General features: G+C 42.1%; 1 protein-coding gene across 6 annotated transcripts in view; it reads left to right on the forward strand.

The window, feature by feature from the left end:
• Positions 1-23465, forward strand: part of Elmo1 (engulfment and cell motility 1) — a 530953-nt gene that overhangs the window by 271929 nt on the left and 235559 nt on the right. For 5 of the 6 annotated variants that reach the window (XM_031359616.1, XM_031359615.1, XM_031359617.1 and 2 more), the window contains exon 15: positions 22602-22710. In XM_031359616.1, coding sequence (XP_031215476.1) covers positions 22602-22710 — 109 coding nt within the window. Of the gene's footprint in view, positions 1-21659; positions 21682-22601; positions 22711-23465 lie in introns of those variants that run through there. The other variant, XM_031359620.1, reaches the window with a different exon arrangement.

Raw genomic sequence — 23465 nt, forward strand, 5'->3', positions numbered from 1 at the left:
CTTTGTCAAATAATTCATGTAAATACTTTTTATTCCTACCTCCTATTCTCTTATTTTCATTCTTTTCTCTGACCAAGGGCCATGGCTTGGAGGCTTGTTTTTATGTACAGCTTTTTTTTCATGCTTTAAAAATAGCAGCATTAATTTCGTTGATTGTGAATATGCAAGCTGTTCCTGCCAAACAATCGGGACCCCTTGAGAGTGTGAATGCATGTGATTAGATTTACTAATTGGGCTGGAAAGCACAAATTCTGATTCCCAAAGCCAAAGATTTGAATGGAATGCTTCAGTCCTTAGGATGAGATCATTGTTAAACATGGGCCTGGCTTATTTCAGAGGACTGGTCCTGTGAGGAGGGAGGGCAAACACCCAGGGATATGCTGCTAGAAGCAGTGGCTATAGACTGCCTGCAAACCACCTGCCTCCTGCTGTTCCACCTGCCTTCCGGTGCCTTCCTCTCAGCATCTGAAATCTCAGTCGTCTGTCTTAACATGGATAATGCCTGCTTTGGTCTTTCTTGGTTGCCAACCAAGCTGGGATAGAGGTTCAGAGTTTTTCCACTAGGTTTTATGCAATCTTCTTGTTAACTTTAAAACACCGAGAAGGGTTGGCATGATGCTTACATATGATTACCGTGTGGGAGGCCCTGACTTAAACCTACGGCAACAAACAGAAGCAATGGACATTACATTGTTGACATCAACAATGAATTATGTTAATTGAAATAAACATCTCATCCTATGATGAACTCTATGGTTGGTCCACTGTGAATTTTAAGCTGTAGAAGGCATATGTGTGGGTACCACCCTCATGGCCCCGTTGGCATTAGCTGCTGATTTTCAGGGAATTCTCTGGCCTTTTTGCCTCAAGCCCAGTCCAGTTTTTCGCCTAAATTTTCTTACTTGGTGATTTGACTAAATGTTTGCTGGCTCTTTGCTTTATGACAAGCCCTGCTTCTCTCCGCTAAAATTATGAAGCTTCTTCCTTCAAGTATTGTCTGTATCCCTGGCTTGGGAGCTTCCAACTCCTTCCTCCTACATGGAACCCATTGCTACCCTGTATTGTAGTTGCAGTGCGGGAGCTCCGAAAGTAACAGCGCACCCCTGCCTATGCCTGGGGGAGGGAAAGGGTTTATATAGAGAGAGTTTTCAGGCCTTCATGACATTTTTATCATTTCTCACTGATGGCCTTTGCATTTGGTGGCAATTTTTAGGCCTAGAGAAGAATTACTATCCTGTGGCCTTGCCAGGATTGCTTAGTGATGCGGGGAGCTTTGCATTGAGAAATTATGTCATCTGTAAACAAATACAGCAGAATTGTTTGTTCCTTTCTCATCTGTAGCAATTTTCTTTTTATTATCTTATGTCATTACCAAGGACTACCAGTAAATGCTAAATAGGGGTAGTGGGCGAATATTATTGCATCTAATTTTAAGGAGAAAGTGGTGGGTGTCTCATATTTAAGTATATTATCTGCTGTTATCTTCTTATAGGTGTTCTTTACTAGATTCATAAAATTTCCTTCCATTTTTAATTTTAAGAGTGTTTTGGCATGAACAGGTACTGTCTGATGTTCAATGTTTTTATTTTTAGTTTATTGGTACTAATATATCTTGAAGTTGTTAATACTGTGGGTTATATCAATTGATTTTCAATTCATTGTGATGTGTAATTCTTTTTATTCACAGATTCTACTTAATAATTTTGTAGATCCTTTATTGGTAGACTGTCATTGTGTAATATGCACTTTGCATACAGTTGACATGACCACGAAAATCAGGAGTGGTGTGTTTTTCCTACTTCATGTTATATGCTTATAACCCCCCACTTGTTCCCTACTGCCACCCTGTACTTTACTGTGGCAATCACCAGCATGTTCCCCAGGTCTGTGATTGATCACTGTTAAAGAATGTCACACAGATAGAGTCCTGAACATTTCCACACTGGGCACAGCTCTCTAAAGAGTTCAGGTTATCTAACAAGGATCTTCTCTTTTGTTTCTTTGAAGTAATGTTCAGTGGATCCGAATGACACCATTTCGTTTACTCTTTTTGCTCTTTGACAAACATGATTCATTTGTAGGTCTCTGTGATAAGTGGAGAAACTTTGCATGGACATTAAAAGAACTGTTGGTCTGGTGTTCTCCTTTGTTACCCCTTTGGTTTTGACATTAGGCTGATCTGGCCTCATGGGAGAGTTTAGGAAGTGGTCCTTTGCTTCTGTCTTCTGGAATAAATTGTAGGGAATCAGTTCCTATCATTCCCTACCTATTTGATAGAACTTACCAATGACCTCACCTGATCCTTTCTGGTCAGGGAGGCTACTAATTATTGATCCAATTCCTTTAATAGACCTGGAAGTACTCAAATGATATGTTTTGCCACATTGTACCATTGAGCAAATTAGTCCTGTCCTGTAAATCGTCAACCATATGAGCATAGAGTTGTCTGTGAGATTCTGTTATCAGTCCTGGGATTCCCGAGTACTGCTTGGATCTGTTTTCTTTTCCTTCCTTCCTTCCTTCCTTCCTTCCTTCCTTCCTTCCTTCCTTCCTTCCTTCCTTCCTTCCTCCTTCCTTCCTTCCTTCCTTTTTTTTCTTTCTTTCTTTCTTTTTTTTTCGAGACAGGGTTTCTCTGTATAGCCCTGGCTGTCCTGGAACTCACTTTGTAGCCCAGGCTGGCCTGGAACTCAGAAATCCTGGATCCTGTTTCATGGTGAACTTGGATCCGTTTTCAAGTTCACCGTGAAACAGTAATTTATTTTGTTTCTATTTCCTTAGGCTAGTTAGTATGTGGCAATTGTTTGTGGTTGTAACAGAGAGTCAACTTTTGATTTCCTTGGTGTTTCTCTACTGTGTCTTTTCAGTGTCACAGATTTCTACTCCAGCTTTTATTCCTTTCTTTTGTTTTCTTTGGGTTTTAATTTTTCTTCCTTTTTTCCCCCCTAAGGTATAAGTTTAGAAGTTGTTCCTATTGCAGGATTTTGGCTTAGCTAAACCTCTTTGGGACCTGTTTCGTGGGAGTCAATATGGTTTGCCTTACTGTATCTTCCCATCGACTTGAATATGGATGTATGTCTCAAGGTTACTCTTCATTGCAGTAAGGACTCTTATCTGAACGTCCAGTAGAAAAGTCTGTTGCCTCTACTCTCAGAAAGCGTTCACAGCCTACTTCTGCACGCTCACACCTCCCACCCATTGCTGAAATAATGCAACACAGCAGCTCTCTTTCCTACAGTCCTGTAACAATTCAGCACTTAGATCTACCTGCATCCAACTCTCCTCCCCTTGTCTGCTCTCAATAGGTTAATCACACTGTTAAGATACAGTGAGATCCGTGCAAGGCTGGCTAAAGCCTGTTGCTACCACACTGACAGCCTTTGTAGCTCCCATGTAATGTAAAATGCAATCTAGAGCACCCACTGTAGCTCATCTACATCTGTTATGTGTTTTTCCTGGGGAATAACACATATGTCCACTCACCCAAGGTGTGTATCAAACAACAGCATAGATTCTGCTAAAGTCAGTGGTGAATGAATGAGCTTGGAGTTATTTATAGGACTAGGGGTGATGGGCAACCTACAAGAACGTGGATGACTCAAAAGTAACCGCATCACCTAAAAGCTCCTCCCAGCATGAGTCATGACTCATGGAAGCTGCTGCCTGGACCTAGCTATGGGCAGCTAGACAGTTCCAACTTCCCCAGACTTGTCAGATTTGGTTACTCCTGAGCCTTCTTCCCTCTTTCCTCCAAGAGTGAACTGTTAGGATCCTGAGAAATTTGCTACATAATAACATCCTGTGGCCTTGCCTTCTCTACTTCTGTCCCACTCAGCGCCAGCCACTGATACATTGTGCTAGTCATTTAGGGCTCACACAACTAAATAATCATAGGCTGGGTTGCTTACACAACAGACTTTTGTTTCCTCAAAGCTAAGAAGGTTGAAGGTGTAGGATCAAGGTGCCAGCAGGGTGTTTCCCTTGAGTTCCTTCTCCTCACTGGTATATAGATAGTTCCCCTCTTGTTGCCTTGTTATCTTGTTAACACTGTGCATAGTCACCCCTCAGGGAAGGTACATCCCAGAGTCTGTTTCTGGAAGAACACCAGGATGAACATCCCACCCTGATGCTCACATCTCCACTCTCCCCAGTTGCTTGTTTGCTGGTCTTGGCTTCAAACATAGTCAGGTGCTGAGATAGGGTGTTAGGGCTTTTAGATATGAATGGAGAGGCACAGTTCACTCTCTAGTATCCTTGATGACTTTGAGTATTCCAGTGACTGGGCCTGGTAGACATTCTTCTGGCTTTCTATCTTGTGCATCTGTCCCCTGCTTAGACATGTAGCTCACTCCCCTATCTCCTGTGCTTTTCAAGAATCCCATAGATATTTCATCCCCTTGTTTTCTGTCCATTCTTTCTCCTTTGTTTTTCTACATGTCTAATGCTTGCCGCCCACAACATGCACACCCATTCTCGGTATTGATTTCTCCTCTTATTTCCTGGTGGCCCTCATGAGCCTGGAAGCCCCCTCTGGCTGCAGACATCTCAGCTGCCAGTGTCATCCTTACAGCCTAGAGCAGTGAATTTAACACTTGTTTACAAATGAGCACCTGAACCAAATCAGCAGCAGGGCCATCCCAGAAATTTGTGGAGTCATACCTACCTCCAGGAAGGAAGACATGAAAATGGATTTCTGTCTAGAGGTGTACCCCCCTTGACTGCAGCTGCCCTAGCCTGTGTCTGTCTTAGCACAGGAACCAAAGAAAGAGCTCTATTGGTTTGCCGTGAAATGGTCTTGCCCCAGATGTGTTGGCACTCTTATGTGGGTGATTCACTTCTGACTTTCAGTTTTTAATTGTTTTCATGTGACCATGTAATACTGGGCAAGCCGGTATCAGCAACCTGCCTGCCAAATTTGAAGTCATTCTGTTATTGGTGTTATAAAATGTAGGAGGTAATATTTCCCAAAATCCCATTATATTAGTTAAAAATAGCTCCCCTAACTTGGGAACTGTGAGATAGACCTATTATACCCAGGGGTGTGTGAAATGGCCAGGTAATTTTTTCTTTACATTGACACTATTTTTTTTTTATCATATTTTGACATGCATTGATACAATTCAATATTCTAAAATTTAGAAAATCATGGGCAGTATTTTCATATATTTTAAAAACATATTTGAACAAATTTAGTCACAGATGTAATGGTACCAGTAACTAAATTCAGTTTAGTTATTTTATCATATGCTCTTCTGTAGCAATGGTCCTTAAAACCCGAGGTTCTGGTGCTTGCCACTTATGCCTGTATGAGTTAGGATTCTCTAGAGGAGTCCCAAAAGAACGAACACATTGAACAAGGTTGTTTAATGGGCTTACACAGTACTGTCTGGGTAGTCAAGCTCTTCCACTCTAGAAAGGATGAGTACTTGGATGTTGCTGAGTACATGAAGCTGGATTCTTGAACAGCTCCAAACTGAGGCTGAGGGATAGGAGAACCCTTGGAGAGCTGCTTATCTGCAGTCCAAGTTTGAAGCCCAGAGAAGCTGAACTCTGACCAGTGGAGGAATGAAGCAACAGAAGCAGCAACCAATGGAGTAGACCAACTTGCCAGTGAGACCAAAAAGCAAAATAAATTTAAAAAAAAAAAAGGGAAAAATCAATTGTATCCCTTGGACCATTTATCTAGACCACTGGAGGACAGTGCCCACATTTAGGATAGGTATTTCCACTTCAGCTAACTTCAGAAAAGCCCACACAGTTCTGCCCCATGGATTAGTTGGTTCTGGTTAAGCTGAGCACCATGATAAACCCTCACAGCATCTGTCTGTAAATTTGCTATTGCCAACCACAAGAAAGTAGCTTGGCTGATCTTTTAGTTTTCGAGTGGTGATGCTCCTGGACCACAGGACCTTGTACATGCAGGAAAAAAGGAATATGCCCCGATGAGCAGGTCAGGCCACGACGTGTCTGAGGTTTGAGTGGCAAGGTGTTCAGCAATATGTAACTGCTGTGAAAAAAATGCTATTACTAGACTCTGGTGAGGTGCACCTGTGAGGAGTGTTGGCAGGAGCAGGTCCTGTCCACAAGCTCGTGAAACACCAAATCCCATATCCAGTGTTGCATAAGTAGCTACACAATGGGCACTGTGGCCTTGAGTTTCCTCCTCCTCCTCCTCCTCCTCCTCCTCCTCCTCCTCCTCCTCCTTCTTCTTCTTCTTCCTCCTCTTCCTGCTCCTTTATGTGGGGTAAGTCTTTAAAGAAAGGCTCTGAAACGAAACAAAACAAAGACATTTTCATACTATCTCAGGATCTGAACTTCTGGGGAACCAAAAGCACTCTACCTCTCTTTGATACCAGGGTATGCAGATCAAAGATTCTGGGTTCTTTCCTGAGGGCATTTGACTTAGCTCAAGTTGCTTCCTGGGAAAGGCACAGATATCGATTCTTTGGCCTGCAGCACTTTCTTCCCTTCCACATTGGTCATCAGAGATTCTCATCCTTTATGGAGGAATTAGGAGAAATCTCCCTGCTCACCCAGATCTTTGTGGATTTCTTGAGTACTTCCACTTTTCACCCAGAAGGGCAGTCTTCAGGCAAGGAAAGCAGGGTAGGTGCAGGGTGCATTCTAGCTAGAATAGGGGCCATGGTACCTAAGGGCTCTCCAGTGAGTGGGAAGGTGCAGGAAAGCCCATGAGGCATCTTTTTAGGAAGTAAGTGGGTTTCTTCACTGCCTGCTGGGGATCAGTGTCCAAGTATCCCTTCACAGATTGTGATTTCCCCCAACCTTACTGTGATTTCCATGGTATCCTTTGTGGGTGGTTGGGTGCTGATGTGGAGCCCGCAGATGGGAGGTGTTGGGGACACCTCCTTTGTTGTGGAGGCCGACTTCCATCATGGTTTGTTCTGCTTCCCACTCAGCATTTACAGGAACCATTTATAGCAAACACTGGTCAAGTGTTTTTCAGAAACTCACAACTAGGACATTTGCACACATTCTGGCCTTATATAAACATTTATTTCTTTACAATACATAAAGGAGGTTGAGCACAATATCATGAACAGGCCTTTGAAGTGTAGTCTTTGGCCAAGTGAGGGTCGGCTGTGCATTTCTTCTTCTACACAGGCACTTCACCTTTGAGAGCACAGCAAGCAGTGAGCACCAATGGCGTTAGAGAATATTTTCCTCCAGAACTTGGATCCTGTCTGTGGACATGTCCACTATTGAGTGATCCCAGGGCCCAGAGGCAGACTCGTGATGAAGAGCAGAGTTGGAGGTCATGCACACTCTACAGAAAGGGAAAGGGGGATTGTGGAAGGCAGAGGGCAGGAAGGTGGCTTTGTCTTTCTGTAATAAGGATGCAGGAATACCAAAAAAAGATACAGAAATGACAAATTATGGGAAAGCATGTGGAAGTTGTGTGGCCGAGTTCCTTGTGAATGACTGGGCTGCTGATTCCATGCACAACCAGCCCCACTGGAGGCTAGAGCCATTTTCTGCATTGCCCACTCACTTGTATAGTAACTGTCTTAGTAAATGCCTACAGTACCCAGCACTCGGCTGGGATGAGAAATTCACAAGTAAAATGGCTTTGCCAAGGCTGATCCCACCAGGAAAGCCAACACACACACACTCACACACACACACACACACACACACACACACACACACACACACACACACACACACACACACACACACACACATACACACACGCCTTCATCCCAACTGGAGACAGAATACTCTAGGAAAATAAATATAAGTAACACTCTAGGAAAAGAGTGAACAATACTCTATGAAAAGAGATATAAAGATCCATGGAGCTTTAGAAGAATGAGTTATGGAAAGATTTATTGAATAATTATCATATGAGTTATATCTAATAGGAAGTGTGGGGGAAGGGTTGATTTCTATATGAAAAGTCCATATCTAGCCTGGCTCCTATAGGAGTGGACCACTGTAACAGGATCCTTTTGTCAGCAGAATTACCTAAGCTTAGAAATTCTTGTACGGGGTAAGATTAAAAAGCCATATGGAAACCTACTACTGTAGAAACTTCTTAAAATGTATACATGTACGTATATTAAAATACATACATATATGGGAGGAACCTAAAAGGAATCTACAGTGAGAGAGACAGACAGTGACCCATTAGGTATTTTATGCTACCACTTAAAAACCTCCAGGGCTGGGAATGAGTTACATCTTCTTGACTTTTTGGCCAAAGGAGCTTCAGTGGAAGCCTCCAGACATCACAGGCTGTTGCCCAAGGCTACTGTTTGCTGTCTACAGCCTGACGATAATGTCATGTTACTGAAGATAACACTCCCTTGTGTTGTTGAACAGGAAGAGAACAAGCTTGTGCCTAAACAGAAGCTTCATTCCTACTGACTGGGATAAGATGTAATGGGATGAGGACCATTAAGAAGCTAGATCTCATAGAAAAAAAGATTTCCCCTTCACATCCTTTAACGTCAGGTCTTTGTGGTTAAACTTTTAAACTGGATTTTCATCAGGGACTTTTTTTTTTATTGTAGATAAGCTGGTATGTGACGATCAGTAAACATGTTCTGCTCAAAAGTGTGTTTCTGAAGTACCCAGCTTGTCTGTCCAGAAGACAGTAAGCAATAATCTCTTCCCCCATTCTCACGCCCTCAGATCCATCCACTCTCCTGGGCCAGAGTGGATTTCAGAAAGTAGCCTTGATGCTGGGATTTGAGAGGCGAGCTGACTTTAGAAACACATCCGACTGCTGAGTCTCTCACAAGAGCCTCAGTTAATAAAGCAAGCTCTGTCAGAACATGCTTCCGCCAGTACACTAGAGGGTAGCTTAGCTTTCAGAGATCGGTAGTGTTAACATGCTGGGGACAGGATGCAATTGGACTTCAGAAGTGCTAGGCTTACTTCTGCGTCTAAAGCGACCACAGGCAGAACAAACCTCACTCTGCCATCTTGTGCCATCTTTGCTTTTGGGTGGCGGCCACAAGTGGCATTTGTAATCAGTCACATTGTATGAACAAGTCATAGTTCTGCACTATGACCTGAAATCACCGATATTTGGCCGTTATGCAGAGGGCCTCAGCTGCTGCCCTTCCTCCAGGCCTCACCTTTCCAGTTTTAATGTGCCTTTCTTGCACACTGTGGCTCACCTTGGCTCAGAGTGGCAAAGAAATACCTTAGAAGAGATACTGGCAAGCTTTCTTCTCCTTTGATGCATGCAGCTTTGGCTGCCGGCCCTCCACATCTCATGTGAACCTCTACTACAAAAGTGGTACTGCCTTGTGAGCAACATAAACAACAAAGGAGTAGGCAAAGCAAAGGCCACGAAGGAAATCTGTCCATCCTGTCTTACTCTTCTAGTCTCAAAATCAGCCAACCCCTCAACTTGATATTTTCTTCATGCATTTGTATATATATATATATATTTTTTTTTTTCTGTCTTGCAAGTTGTTCTGCAATATCAATGCTTTTTGTTGATGGGAGAGATGCCTCAGAACTTGAAAGCACTAACTGTTCTTCCAGATGTGCAATCACATGGTTGCTGACAACCATCTATTATTAGGAGATCTGGCACCTTTTTCTGTCTTGCAGGCAGAAACTCTGTGCACATAATAAAAAAAAATTAATCCTTTTAAAAATGCTTTTTTTGTGGAAAGGATCAGAGGTGAGGAAGACACATCTGTCCCAACACCGGGAGTAACTGGGACCAGCAGGACTGAGGCACACAGGAACTCCACCAGATCAGTGGCACAGGTTGCTTCCCCATCTGTCTGAGCCAGTGCTCTGAGCAGACCTTGGGTGCAAATTTTGTAGCCAGTCCCACAACACCCAGAGGAGGCACCACTTTGGGGAGCTCTAATGGGCCCAGGATCACAGGATCACAGAGACAGCTTGACTGTGAGGAGTTCTGACACAATGAGGATCACAGGAAGGACAGACCCCAGTCAGATTTAGCCAGGGCAGGTAGCACTAGAGATAACCAGATGGCGGGAGGCAAGCATAAGAACATAAGCAACAGAAACCAAGGTTACTTGGCATCATCAGAACCCAACTCTCCAACCATAGCAAGTCCTGGACACACCATCACACCAGAAAAACAAGATTCAGATCTAAAATCACTTCTCATGATGGTGATACAGGACTTTAAGAAGGACATAAATAACTCCCACAAAGAAATACAGGAGAACACAGGGAAACAGCTAGAAGCCCTTAAAGAGGAAACACAAAAATCCCTTAAAGAATTACAGGAAAACACAACCAAACCGGTGAAGGAAATGGACAAAAACATCCAGGATCTAAAAATGGAAATATAAACAATAAAGAAATCACAAAGGAAGACAACCCTGGAGTTAGGAAACCTAGGAAAGAGATCAGGAGTCATAGATGCAAACATCACAAACAGACTAAAAGAGATAGAAGAGAGAATCTTAGGGCCAGAAGATACCATAGAAAATACTGACACAACAATCAAAGAAAATGCAAAAAGCAAAAAAACTCCTAACACAAAACATCCAGGAAATCCAGGACACAATAGGAAGACCAAACCTAAGGATAATAGGTATAGAAGAGAGTGAAGACCTCCAACTTAAAGGGCCAATAAATATCTTCAACAAAATTATAGAAGAAAACTTCCCTAACCTAAAGAAAGAGATGCCCATGAACATACAAGAAGCCTACAGAACTCCAAATAGACTAGACCAGAAAAGAAATTCTTCCCCTCACATAATAATCAAAACACCAAATGCATTAAACAAAGAAATAATTTTAAAAGCAATAAGAGAAAAAGACCCAGTAACATATAAAGGCAGGCCTATCAGAATTACACCAGACTTCTCACCAGAGACTATGAAAACTAGAAGATCCTGGGCAGATGTCATACAGACCCTAATAGAACACAAATGCCAGCCTAGGCTCCTATACCCAGCAAAACTCTCAATTACCATGGATAGAGAAAACAAGATATTCCATAACAAAATGAAATTTACATAATATCTTGCCACAAATCCAGCCCTACAAAGGATAATAGATGGAAAATACCAACATTAGGAGCAAAACTACACCCTAGGAGAAGCAAGAAAGAAATCTTTCAACAAACCCACACAAACCTAATTCCACCTCTAATAACAAATTACTTTTTCTTAATATCTTAATATGAAAATTAATATTACCAACATATTCGAATTGATTGAAATCCAAAAATATGAGGAATTAGAAATTTGTTGACTATCATCCAGTGATCTCTCTAATTTGGTAATTGGAGAAATAGGTCCAATATACAATCCATATACACTTTCTCCTTGTTTGTATGTGTCAGTGTCTTGTTGTGTGCCATATAATGGTCTTGAAATCAAGCTTCTCCTATCTCAGCCACTCTATTAATAGTATTGTTTATTTAATGTTTTTACACTATACTATGGTTTTCAGAACAGCTTACATATTTCAAAAGTGTTTATTCAGCCAAAAGAAACCTAGACAATTAACTTGGGAGGTGGCTTGTAAGAGAACTGAGACTGAATGCTTTGCTTGATGTTTGTAACTATTATTTGAAGTTTGAAGAAGAGGACTTTATAAGTTACTCTTTTTCTGAGATGAATGCTTTTCAAAATCATCACAATCAATAAACCAGATTCTTACTCTCACCTAATGTCTGTGCCACCCTCCAAGCAGAACCATTGTTCATTGAAACAGCTGGTGAATTACTTCATGGATAGACCATCTTAATGCATACACCATTTCTTAAATGAATGTAAGTTGTTCTCTGTGGGGTGAGAATGAAGACAATCACTCAAGTCAAATAGCTTTGACCATAGCAGGAAGTCTGTATCCAAAAATCGAGCCTACAATTCATTTCTTGGTGCAAGAGAACTATCAACTCTCAGCTTAGCTATGATGGAGGTAAAATCCTTCGGTGATGTGAGGGACATTGAAGTACAGCCTTATTACAATGAAATTCAATGTCTAAAAATTGTTTTTATTTTGGGCTTACACTACAGTAATAGCCAATATTTTAAGCTCTACTAAAAACAAAACAAAACAAACAAACAAAAAACTTTATTTATTTATGTTCATTTAAAAAATACTAGTAGTGATGTATTATTTTAAAATATACAGTTATGTTTGGAGTTATTTAAAATTCATATTGAGAAAAACATATATTTTAGTATTGCTGTAGACAAGCATCTACATAAGACTATTCAATTGATTGTTATTTTATATCAAATAGTTTTATAATACTCATTTTTATTGTTACAATATTTTATAAATTTTAAAGAATATGACAAAATTAAAAAATGAAGAAAATACTTTTTGTGAATGTATCAAAGAGTTATGTATGGTGGGAAAGTGGGTACCACAGACTTCGTTGCTGCGGTGACCTCTTATTCTGCGGGATGAGTAGAGTTCTGGTCAAGTGGGCAAATTCGATGGATGACAAACAGTTGACACAAGGAACTGCTGAGTCTGAGTGTATTTGCACAAGGTAAAATTCAGGTTTATATAGTAAAACAGTGCAGATGACAAAAGTCACGTAGGCAGATGATGGTCACATTGAGGTCAGTAGGTTCAGACATCCAGGTGCAAAGCAGAAGAGCAGCGATGCCCTTCCTGCTGGGGCTATCTTGGCAGTCCCAAGCTAATTCTCTGGGTCTGTCGGAGGTAAGCACCAGGAAGTCCCATTCTAGGAGCTCCTGGGAATGCCCTTAAGTGATGGAAGCCCTTCAATTACTCTCTGGTATGTAAAACAATTCTGTCTTCTGTGGGACTGCTCTGAGAATTCTAACTATGTTTTCAGTTAGCAGTAATGCCTGACCTCTATTGCTAGATCTGGGGACCCTCTATCTGATAAGGTAGCTTCCTTGTGAGAAATTCCAAGCTAACAACCGCTTGGTAATAAATTAGGATATATTGGAATGCTGTGCTGGCCAGGGAACAACGTTTAATCTTAGTTTTAACTATTTATGAATCGTTTCTTGGGACACCTTTATGCCTGAATAAGAAGGCATGTTGACTATTGGAAAGACTAATCTGGAATACGTCTGAGTTAGGAGATGCCAGCGACTGACTGAATACCCAGGAGGCCAACTCCCTTTGAAGCCGTACGCCTCTGGTCCATGATCAGGCCTTCAAGCCTGACACAAAGACTTTACTGGAGTAGACGAGTGGGTGTGGCGAATAGGAGGGTGTGGATCTGGTACTCAGCTTCTAGAATTTAGGAAATACTGCTTTGTATTTCAGAACGTTGTCCTTGAACTTTGAGCATCACTATCACCTGAGTGTTTGGTAGGAATCTCTACCACAGTGTCTAGTGCTGAATCAAGTCCACATTTTAACAAGGTCTCTGAGTGATCTGAGAATACTTTTAAAATATGGTGAGTCTGTGATAGTGAATGCCTATGAAAGGATTCAACACTCAAGTTGTCAAAAGCAGAGGCAAGCAAAGTACATATGTCCTTCCCTACCTTAAGCACCCAATCCCAAGCTCCCTTTGGCTTTCTGTAGAACTCATCTGCACTGCCAGCTATGGTCGTCCATCTAGTCACTCCTGAACTTCAGGTAGCTTGTTCCAAAGATGTTTTCCTCATCTGTGAAATGGGATCTTATTCCAAAGACTTGCGAGGACCAAATAAGGTAAACATGTGAGAGTTTGTGCATGTCAATCATTTGATTTGTAGTAATCTTTTTAAATTTTGAGGTAAAATTCACATACCATAAAATTAGGCATTTTAAAATTCAGGAGCATGTCACACATTTGTGAACTCACCTTCATTGGTTAATTCCCCAACATTATCACTGCTCCAAATGGTCTTAACGAGTTGCTGCTATTTCTCATGCTCCTCTATCCCAGCCACCAGTTCACATGATCTCTCTAGGGCTCTTCTCTCCTTAATGTTGTTCCATATTAGTTATAGAAAAAGCAGATGTATTGTGTTTTCATCATTTCTCTTTGCTTTGGATGCCTTTTAAAATAGGAATATTGTTAGTGAGAGAAACTCTTGAGAGGGTAGGTATAGACCATTTCGTTTGTCTGTTTCTTATTCCTTTTTGTGGTGCAAGGTTCCAGTTGAGGACCTTATCCACACTAAGCCATCAGTGATGCATTACTACTGAGTCCAAGTCCGAGCCCCACGAAAAATAGGTTCAAGCCAATGATTCCCAAAGTATAGACCCAAAACACCAGCACTCATATCACATGGGATCATGTCAAGGTTGCAGGTTCCCAGGTACAAGTTAGAATCAGTGAATCACAGTTCTGGAGATAGGGCTTTGTGATTGGTGTTCCCATGCTTCCAGAGGATTCTAGCGCACGATCAAGTAAGCCAATCACTGCTTGAAAGAAGCAAACTTGTACTGATGCCTACAGGTGTGCAACACACCTGTCCCCATCCTTGGGCGCAGCCACACATGCAGTGGCCAAGGAGAGGTGTCTAAGCCCAGCTCTCCAGTGGAGTGATAGCAGTGGCTCTCAAGAGGGCCAATTTCTTGACTTCCCTCATTGAAGCTGGGGTTAGAGGCCAAACAAACACACACATCCCATTATCCCTGCAGTTACTTGAGCCCCTCCCTCCGCCTTGTTCTCAGAGGAGGGCCAGCATGGAGTGCTGTGATTGCTTCGTGTGTTACACATGTCTGGCTTTCGCATTATACCAAAGTGCAGCGAGCGTTTCTTTTTAGTTGATTAATGTTCAATTCGATGTCTATTATGAACCTCCAGGCTTTAATTACTACACTATTACCCAGTCGATTCCTTGCCATTTTATATTTATGGGCTTTATTATGCCTTGGTATGTGCAACTGCCTTATTTTATTCTAAATGCATTTTTCTCATTAACTGGGTTTTATTCCATTTTTCTCATTTGTCCAGATTGTTATTTATCTCAGTACCCCATGTGTATTTTCTGCTTCTGCTTTTTCACCAGTCTGACCTCTCATGAATTATTTTCCTCTTTTTCCAGGATTTTAGCATTCTCTTGCCCTTAGATAGAGCTCCAAAACGTCCTGGACACGCAGCACTGGGGATTCTCCACCCTGCCTGTCAGTCATACTCACACTTAACTTGCTTGTTCCTAACCTTTTGCATTTCGGCTCCTGACGTCATGAGCTGTATCCATAGGTTGCCAGCCCTGCTCAGCTGCCTGTAAGTTTTACGTAGCAAACTGCTGTGCAGGGACATTTTTGTTTTGTTGTTTTGTTTTTCTTGTCTTTAGGACTATATTGCTAAAAATATTATTAAAATAATCTCTTAAATATTCTTCAACTGGTCCCTTTCCCCCTGAAGTGCCTCAGACAGCTTATTGTTTCCTTTCCTGACCTGCATATTTTCTGGAGTTTATTCTAGACCAATGACATGAAATCTTACAGGTACCAGGCAATACCTGTGTTAAATCAGACAACCAGCAGATCTTGGCACACAATGGTTTATGAACCACTATTCCCAAGACATGCTAAAAAATTTGAAGGGAACTATCCAACTCAGATGTTTCTCCTACCAACTCCTTGCTTTGCTATAGAGCAGTTACTAGTGGGCACAGTACGCAACCATGTCTTACTTACTGTTATCTTTTGAGACTACTTTGCTCTTGAGCTGTAAGAATGTTTCAGAAATGCAAAGCCAGAATAAGAGCTTCGGTGGTCGCTGCAGTATTATGGCACCACAACACCACCATCCCGTTTGTGGTCTTTGGGGCATAAAAATCTTCGCTTCCATTTTTATGTCCTGTTAATCTTTACAAGCTTTTGTGGGAGACGTTTCTGTCCCACTTTTACATAAGGAAACAGATGAGTCACAATATCAGGAGTAGAATGTGCCCGAAGCTATCCCAGGGTTGATCCTATCCAGGGCCACAGGGCTGTGTGTGTTAAGCCCTTGTCCACAGTCAAGGTTGCTTACTATTTAATCTTTCCCTCCTAGTAGGACTCCTTAGCAAAGAATGAGTCCTCTCAGGTCAAACTACCAAGGTTCCTGGCTGGATCTATTTATTTCTATATTATGTGACCTTGTAAAAACTGAACAACATCTCTTCGCATGTGTCCCTATCTGTAACTTGACAATGGTGTTATACTTCAGGTATACATCCTGTGTGGGAAAGAAGGCAATTGGAGCAAAGCTCTTAGAGCAAAATCTGAGAGACAAGCTCTGTGGTTGCCTCTTAGCATTTTCTGCAGTCTCGATTATATTCCTAAGGCTTTTTTCTTTTAGGTGTATGGTTTCTGGAGCCATACTCGCTCACCTGCAGATCTGGTGGGCATGTGAGTCTAGTGGTCTGGCAGCCCTTGATTCTGACTTGCTGTGGTATGCTGGCTTGCATGGAATACCTTCTATAATTACAGAGCTCTTGTGTAGCCCACTTAAAAATTACCCTTTTAGGACTTTGGTGGTTTGTTTAATCCTATGGACTTGTCTGAGATTCATGATCACAATTAGCCTCTTGTACCGCCTTATTAAAGTGACCTGGTGCTCTTCTGAGTAATTGTCTCTGGCTTTCTGAGAACCAACCATCATTTCATTGGAGACAGGAGGAAGAGTGATTCTTGCTTGGCTGCCAGGTCTTTTCCAGAGGAGACAAAAGTTGCGTTCCCCTTTTCCCTTGTAGAAACCCGGGACTGGAGATAATATAGCACTACTCAGGGTATCTGCTGTCATTAATGCAAATTGGTGTGTTGAAAAGCTGATTGCTACAAAGCAGGATTTCTATTTTCCTCTCGGTCTATCATCTGGTAAGACAGACATTTCCCTCTCTAGGTAGAAGGTGAGTTTTACCTTTATTTTCATGTCATTAAGCGTTCTAAGAGTGAATGCTCTATGGTGGTTCTGCATGATTAGTATTAAGATTTTAATGTAATAGATAAGGTGTCATGAGGGTGGCTGCCCTGGGCTTTCTTGCTCATCTTTGTGCTAGTTCCTTGTATCTCTGCAGTGTGTTTCTGCTTAAATGTAGCCTAAGCCTTCCTGGCCTGCACTTCCAGGGTAAATTGGTAAGAGCACAAGTAGATCTCCAGACCTCTTACACTAAAACCACAAGAAGGCTTCCGGCTTGCTTTCATGTGTTCCCAGAGGCCCGTCACCAGAAAGATAATCTTTTACAGTCGTGATTTTAGTTTAGTTCCTAGGAAAAAGTATTGCATGAAATGTTGGCCAAGGGCTACAGAGAAATCAGAAGGAGGGGTAGAATAGAGAGCGAATGAACCCCTACTCTGTGAAACCTGTTTCAGGCATGTTGCTTCCACATTGTGGCTTTTCCAGCAAAGCAGTCAGTCCCATAGAATGGTTGTTGTGGAATATCTGTAGACCTTGAAGACAGAGAGGACATCACTGAGCCTCCTCACACCTCAGAGTTAAAGCAGCAAGATTGAAACTGGAAAAAAAAGTCTCCAATGATGACAGGGACATTAACATACAGGGGGTTCAATCCAGGGCTGGCCCCGAGAACCACTGAGTAGATTGTACTTGGCCTAGTGGATAGAACCTCATCAGGAAGTGGGAAAGTGTGTGTATCAGAGGCAGCACCCTAAGTGTTTGTTCATCAGCTTACAGATTCTGGGAACAGAGGGTGGACATGGGCAGTGCCTTGCAGCTCAGGTACTGAGCATGTGGTAGTCAGGTCCAAGTCAATTGGGTCCCTCATCTGCAAGAGCTGGAGAAACCAGGTATTCTGAGCATGTCTTAGGTAGGTGGGATATCTGGAAATGTGTGGGGATGCCTCAGCAGCTTTGATTATGCACCCTGAAGAACAGCTACTCATCTCTAGTGAATAATGGAGATTAGCGAGAAGTGTCTACTTACTGGTGTTTCTGAACCTACTTTACTGAGACACAGAAAACCAAAGAAGCCAAGCCATAAAACTTCCCTTGGTCTAAGTGGGCTAAGTACACTGATGCTTGTGCCAGGTGTATGAAGTGAGGTTATATTCTCAAGGGGCTACGAGAGTTTGGGAATGGAAGATTAAAAGGAAAAAATATTGTTTGTTTAAGATAGTGTCTGTCTGTGTAGCCCAGGCAGTCTTTGAACTCCCTGCCTAAGGCTCCCAGGGGTTGTGATTACAAGTAGCTTGTACTCCCATACCTAGATAACACTTTAAAAATTGAATTCCAGCCAAGCAGTGGTGGCGCATGCCTTTAATCCCAGCACTTGGGAGGCAGAGGCAGGCGGATTTTTGAGTTTGAGGCCAGCCTGGTCTACAGAGTGAGTTCCAGGACAGCCAGGGCTATCCAGAGAAACCCTGTCTCAAAAAAAGCAAAGCAAAACAAAACAAAACAAAAAAATTGAATTTCAAGCTGGACCAAAGCTAGTTATGATCTGAGAATCCTTCCTTTTATCCCAACAGTCTTGAGAAGATTATATTAGCTAATGTATCCTTCCTTAGTCTTGTGGACATGTTGAGGATCAGTTGACAGACTACAGGTAAAGACAACCGTAAACTACAAGTTATATAAAGTTCAGGTTAACACAGGTATACAGTGTCTTATTTTGTAAAACAAACTTCTTTTGGTATGTGACACATTGTAAGATGGGTGATGGTAGTAATTTTAAGATTTCATTCATCAGTCGCTAGTACCACTCTTGCGGAGGACCTGAGCTCCATTCCCAGCACTGAGTACCTTGCAGTATCCTACAATTCTAGGGAATCCATTACTCCTGTCTGGCCTACCCAAGCATTGTACAGATGTGCACATAGGTTATGCCCACCCGCATGTGATTAAAACTAAAATAAATAAAAATATTTCGACGTTAATTTTGGTTTCTGCCTGTGCTGGCTACTTTTAAGTCAACTTGCTGGAAGCTAGAGTTGTCTGAGAGAAAGGAACTCCAACTGAGATCATGCCTCCCAACCCAAGGACTCTAGCAGAGGTTTAGGTTTTGTTCTGTTTGTGGTTGTTTGGAGACAGGGTTTCTCTGTGTAGCCCAGGCTGGAACCTCTGTAGATAAGGCTAACCTTGAAGTCAGACATCCGCCCTCCTTTGCCTGCCAGGTGTTAGGATTGAAGGTGTGTGCCACCAATCCTAGCTGACAAATCTGATTGATATAAAGCTCAGCCTATTGTCCTTAGTCCTCTGCCTGGCCTGATGGGCTTGGGCTCTGAGGAACAAACCATTAGGCAGCATCCCTTCATGGCTGCTTCATCAGCTCCTGCTTCTAGACTTCTACCCTGGCTTGAGTTCCTATCTCAACTGCCTGTGATGAGGAATTGCAGTAAGGAAAAGAAACCCTTTCCTCCCCACAGTGCTTCAGCAGCAGCAGGAACCCTAACTAAGACGCTGTCTCAGAGTATAACTTAACAGTAAGGGAGAAAATAAAGATTATTAAGTATGCACTGACACTTTCAAATGGAGCTTTTCTAAATGGCTCAGGTAGGCAGGACTTACTTCAAAATACTGAACTTGAACACAGTTATATAAGTGTATTTTAAAAAAAAACAAAAGTGACTGCCAGTTTAAGCATCTCTCACTGTAGTAAAACCTCATTAGTAATAGTTGTAATAATCATTTCTAAATTATACCTGTAAAATCTCTCACCTTCATACTTACACAGGGAACTTTTAATATGGTGTCTGCCATGACTACGAGGATCAGGAAGGAAGGTTTGTTTGTCTTTGGGCAAGTAAATATGAGAAGATCGATGAAGTATTAAAAATAAAGAAAAAGGCTTCTCCAAGTGATTTACATATTGATTACTTAAATTACTACTTAATTTAGTGCCTGCTAATAAACTGCACCTAGGAAATGTTTCCCGAACATTTATTGGCTGCAGTAATTCTACCTAGTGTATGCGGATCACATCCTCATTAAATATTGATGCACTCATGAAATGTTAATAGAATGTTAATGTGAAATACAGGGGAATGCGCTCCCTGGGAGCCCGGAGCTAGATGTGAGCTACCTGTCTCTGGCTTTGCTTTATGTCCTGTCTTCTTGCTGTTTTCTTCAGTTTGTTTCCTCATTACCAGGAGATTCACACTTCTCCCTGATCTGGTGTCTCAGATACAATTTTTTAAAAAAGAGAAAAAAGGTTCTTTTCTGATCGATGGGAATGCGGTTGTTCTACCTGCCTGCTTTTCTAAACTGGAATTCTTGTTTTGAACCAAAATGAAGTCTGTTAAAAAGGAAGTGGGGTAGGGGAGCTAGGTGTATGTTCTCAGGGACAGCTCACAGCAGACCCTGGCCAGGGAGCTAGGCCTCAAGGACTGGGAAGATGACCCTGTCTGGAAAGACCACTACCCTGAGGGTCCAGATCGCTACATTTAGCAGTAGCCTTGTGTGCAGACAATTCAGTATCTGCCTTCCCTTGATCTCTTTCCTAAATGCCCTGTCTTATCACCGTCATTCTCTTGCCTGTTCCTCTCCTGACATCAGGGTTTCCATGGCCACTCAGCACCCACAACTTTCTTGGGTTCTAGGCTACAGATGCTACCCTCCACTCTATAGACTAGACAATGTGTTGGCATTATGACCTCGTCCAAGGGGGTATGACCTGGATCCCTCTACCTGGCATGTTTTCCTGCTCTCAGACCCAGACCCAGCAGGTTGTTGATCTTCCTCTGACTCTCGACAACTGAGGAAACATCCATGACCTTCTGACACATAGACTCACAGGCTTTCTTTCTTTGTAGCCTGCATGATGGGTTGAAACTGCATATTAGCTTGTCATCCTTCTCTTCATCAGAATCAATGCACTGTGAAGTTAGGGACCTTATGTACCTTGTCCCTTACTTGAAGACGTCTAGCCTGGTAGCTAATAGGTGCTTGATTAATTTGGTTGGTTGAATGAATAAAATACCATCCCTGCCACCCTGCAAGTTCATGGTCTAGAGAGGTGCATTAGTTTACGTTGTGTTATGATAACCAAATATCTGAGGATGAGTAACTATAAAGAAACAAGGTTTGTTTGGTTCACATTTCTGGGATGACAAACCCATATATGGTGATGGTCATTTTTTGTGCCTGTGTGCACACCCACATTCCCCTCTGGTGTCTGTTTTGTCTGTCTACCTGTTCTTCTTCCTGTCTATTTTCCCCACCCTCTTTATAGAACCGTCAGTATTCAGTCATGTGTACCACCCCGACATTCTGATCTGGACAATCTTATCTGGTCCACATCATCCATTACTGTCCCCTCTCCTAAACATCGATCTTATCCGTTAGAGTGAGGATTAAATTTTAGCACAATCTTGCGGAACACTCAGACTTGTCTCCAAACTATAGTAAAGGAGAAACTGAAACACACAGTGAACAGCAGTGCTCCTAGGAGGCTGGCAACTGAGTGGCTGGGGAGCTAAGGAGATAGCATTCTGGCCTTACAGGGGAAGAGCCTGGGCCATAGCCTCAGATGTGTCTAATGTGGTTTTGTGTTTGAGTAAAGTAAGCAGCTTCCTCTAGTATTATTGCTTTTGTGGGCATATGACTTTGGACCTTATTCACTTTGGAGAGTTGTGCTGTTTCTGTTCTATCTATATGAAAAAATGGTTCCCTTAGGTTTAAGTAGTGAGATCATTTTGAGCTAGCTATAGGAAGCAAGAGAATTTCTTATGAAAAGGGGAATTTTCAGAAGATGGATTGAGAGGCCAAACTTTGACTACAGGGAAGAATTCTCTAATGAAGAATAGGAGATCTGGGACTCATAGATGCTCCCCCTGTGTTTATTTCCTGTCACCAGCATCCATGTAATGCCATACCCCGTGGATGCTGTCAGCACAGGTAGGTCTGTTTTCCCTATCCCATTAGTTACAGTTCTTTTCACTGTGGCTAGCTGTCTGAAAGAACTGAGGGAAAGATGGCTTTTTATTCTGGCACATGACTGCACAGGTGTCAGACTAGCATGGGGTCAGAGGGCATGGCAAAACAAAGTAGGTCACATCATAGCAGAAAAGGAGAGGAGAAAAAAAAACCAGAAAGCATTCAGGGGAAGATATCACCCACTTCTCCACCCCTCAGGAACCTACTTTATGTAGCTAGATAGGCCCCACCTCCTCTGTTTCAACACCTCCAAACTGCTGTATGTTTGTGGCTTCATCAGATCTACACATTGAATAATAGGTCAGAACCCTGTGAGTTGTGTACTGCTGAGTGGAGGTGGTTTATATTCTACTTAGGTTGGCAAGATAAGCAAACCACTCATTTGGTTGAGGAAGTAAGTCTCAGTGAAGTACTCCATTTGGCCCAATAGATGTGGTCCCCGGGCATGGTTCAGTGAGATCATGCAAAATCAGGGAACCTTTAGCAAGAAATAAGCCATGGAAGTGTTGGAGTTGTACACAGTTGCTATTCCTGAGCATGAGAGATGGTCTCAGAGACAAGGATGAAGTCCTGTCACTTAAGTAGTAAATCTGTATTGTTTTGTGTTTTAAAATGCTTCACAGGCCCCTACATACAGATGAAAACCAAGAAGCCAAGCAAAACATCTTCCTGAAGACAAGGAAGTTGTAGGAGGCTTGAAAAGTATCCAGGTCTCAGGGGCTATATTCTCTGTGTTCTATTTAGTGCTAGCCTCTACAGTTGTAGGTGGAGCATGACCCATAGGCTGGGCGGATCCGCCTTCTATCTTTATTGGAGTGAGCCTAGAGTCTTACGTGTCTGGTCCCAGTTTCTTTTCTGACCAGTCCCTCTTCTCTCCACAGATCGTACTTGAGAACAGCAGCCGAGAAGATAAGCATGAGTGCCCCTTTGGCCGCAGCAGTATAGAACTGACCAAGATGCTGTGTGAGATCCTGAAAGTGGGCGAGCTGCGTAAGTACGCGTGTGTATGTCCTGTGGGTGTAGGGTTTAGCATACTCTCGGCTTCCAAGGTTGAACCCCATCTCCGTGTCAAATCCAGAGCATTGACACCTTTACATCCCTTTATTATAGTCCATTCTCTGGCTCAGGTTTCCTGTGTGTGTGTGTTTCTACATGTCTGTTATTTATAGAAGCATTCAAGGCTACAAGAATAGAGAACTGGGCAGGTATTGTGGCAGTTTCCAATATTATAAAAATGAGTACATACTACAACTGACTCACTGTTGGTTAGGTAAAAGATCTGTGGGTTTCTCTTTTATTCTAGTTTCTAGTCTTCTTGTAGACCATTTCCTTTACTTTCTTTTGAAACAATTTTTCTCTATAAAGAAAAATTGAATACTTTAATGAAATTCTCTTGCTACCAGTGTTTCTCAGTTGTGGGGAATATTTACTCTATAAAGAAAGAATTATTGAAGGAAACGAGTAATTGAAAATGAAAAGTGGCCAGAGATATGCTTTGGGCTCTTTTTCATACTCATATTACAAAATTTATGAGAGCACACCCAGAAAAAGAGATAAAAAATATCCCTGCCTGTTCGGTCATTGGCACAACCTGGCCTTAGCATGAAGTCGGATAAGACTTAATCTTCTTCCATTGTCCTTGCCAATGTCAAGTCTCCTTAAAGCAGCTGATTCTCACTTCTTCTACCATCTATGGAACTGGCACACACATATAAATCCTTCTCTTAAGCTTAATAGTGTGAGAG

This window comes from Mastomys coucha, unplaced genomic scaffold (assembly GCF_008632895.1).
Source record: "Mastomys coucha isolate ucsf_1 unplaced genomic scaffold, UCSF_Mcou_1 pScaffold7, whole genome shotgun sequence".
NCBI classification, from domain to species: Eukaryota; Metazoa; Chordata; class Mammalia; order Rodentia; family Muridae; genus Mastomys; species Mastomys coucha.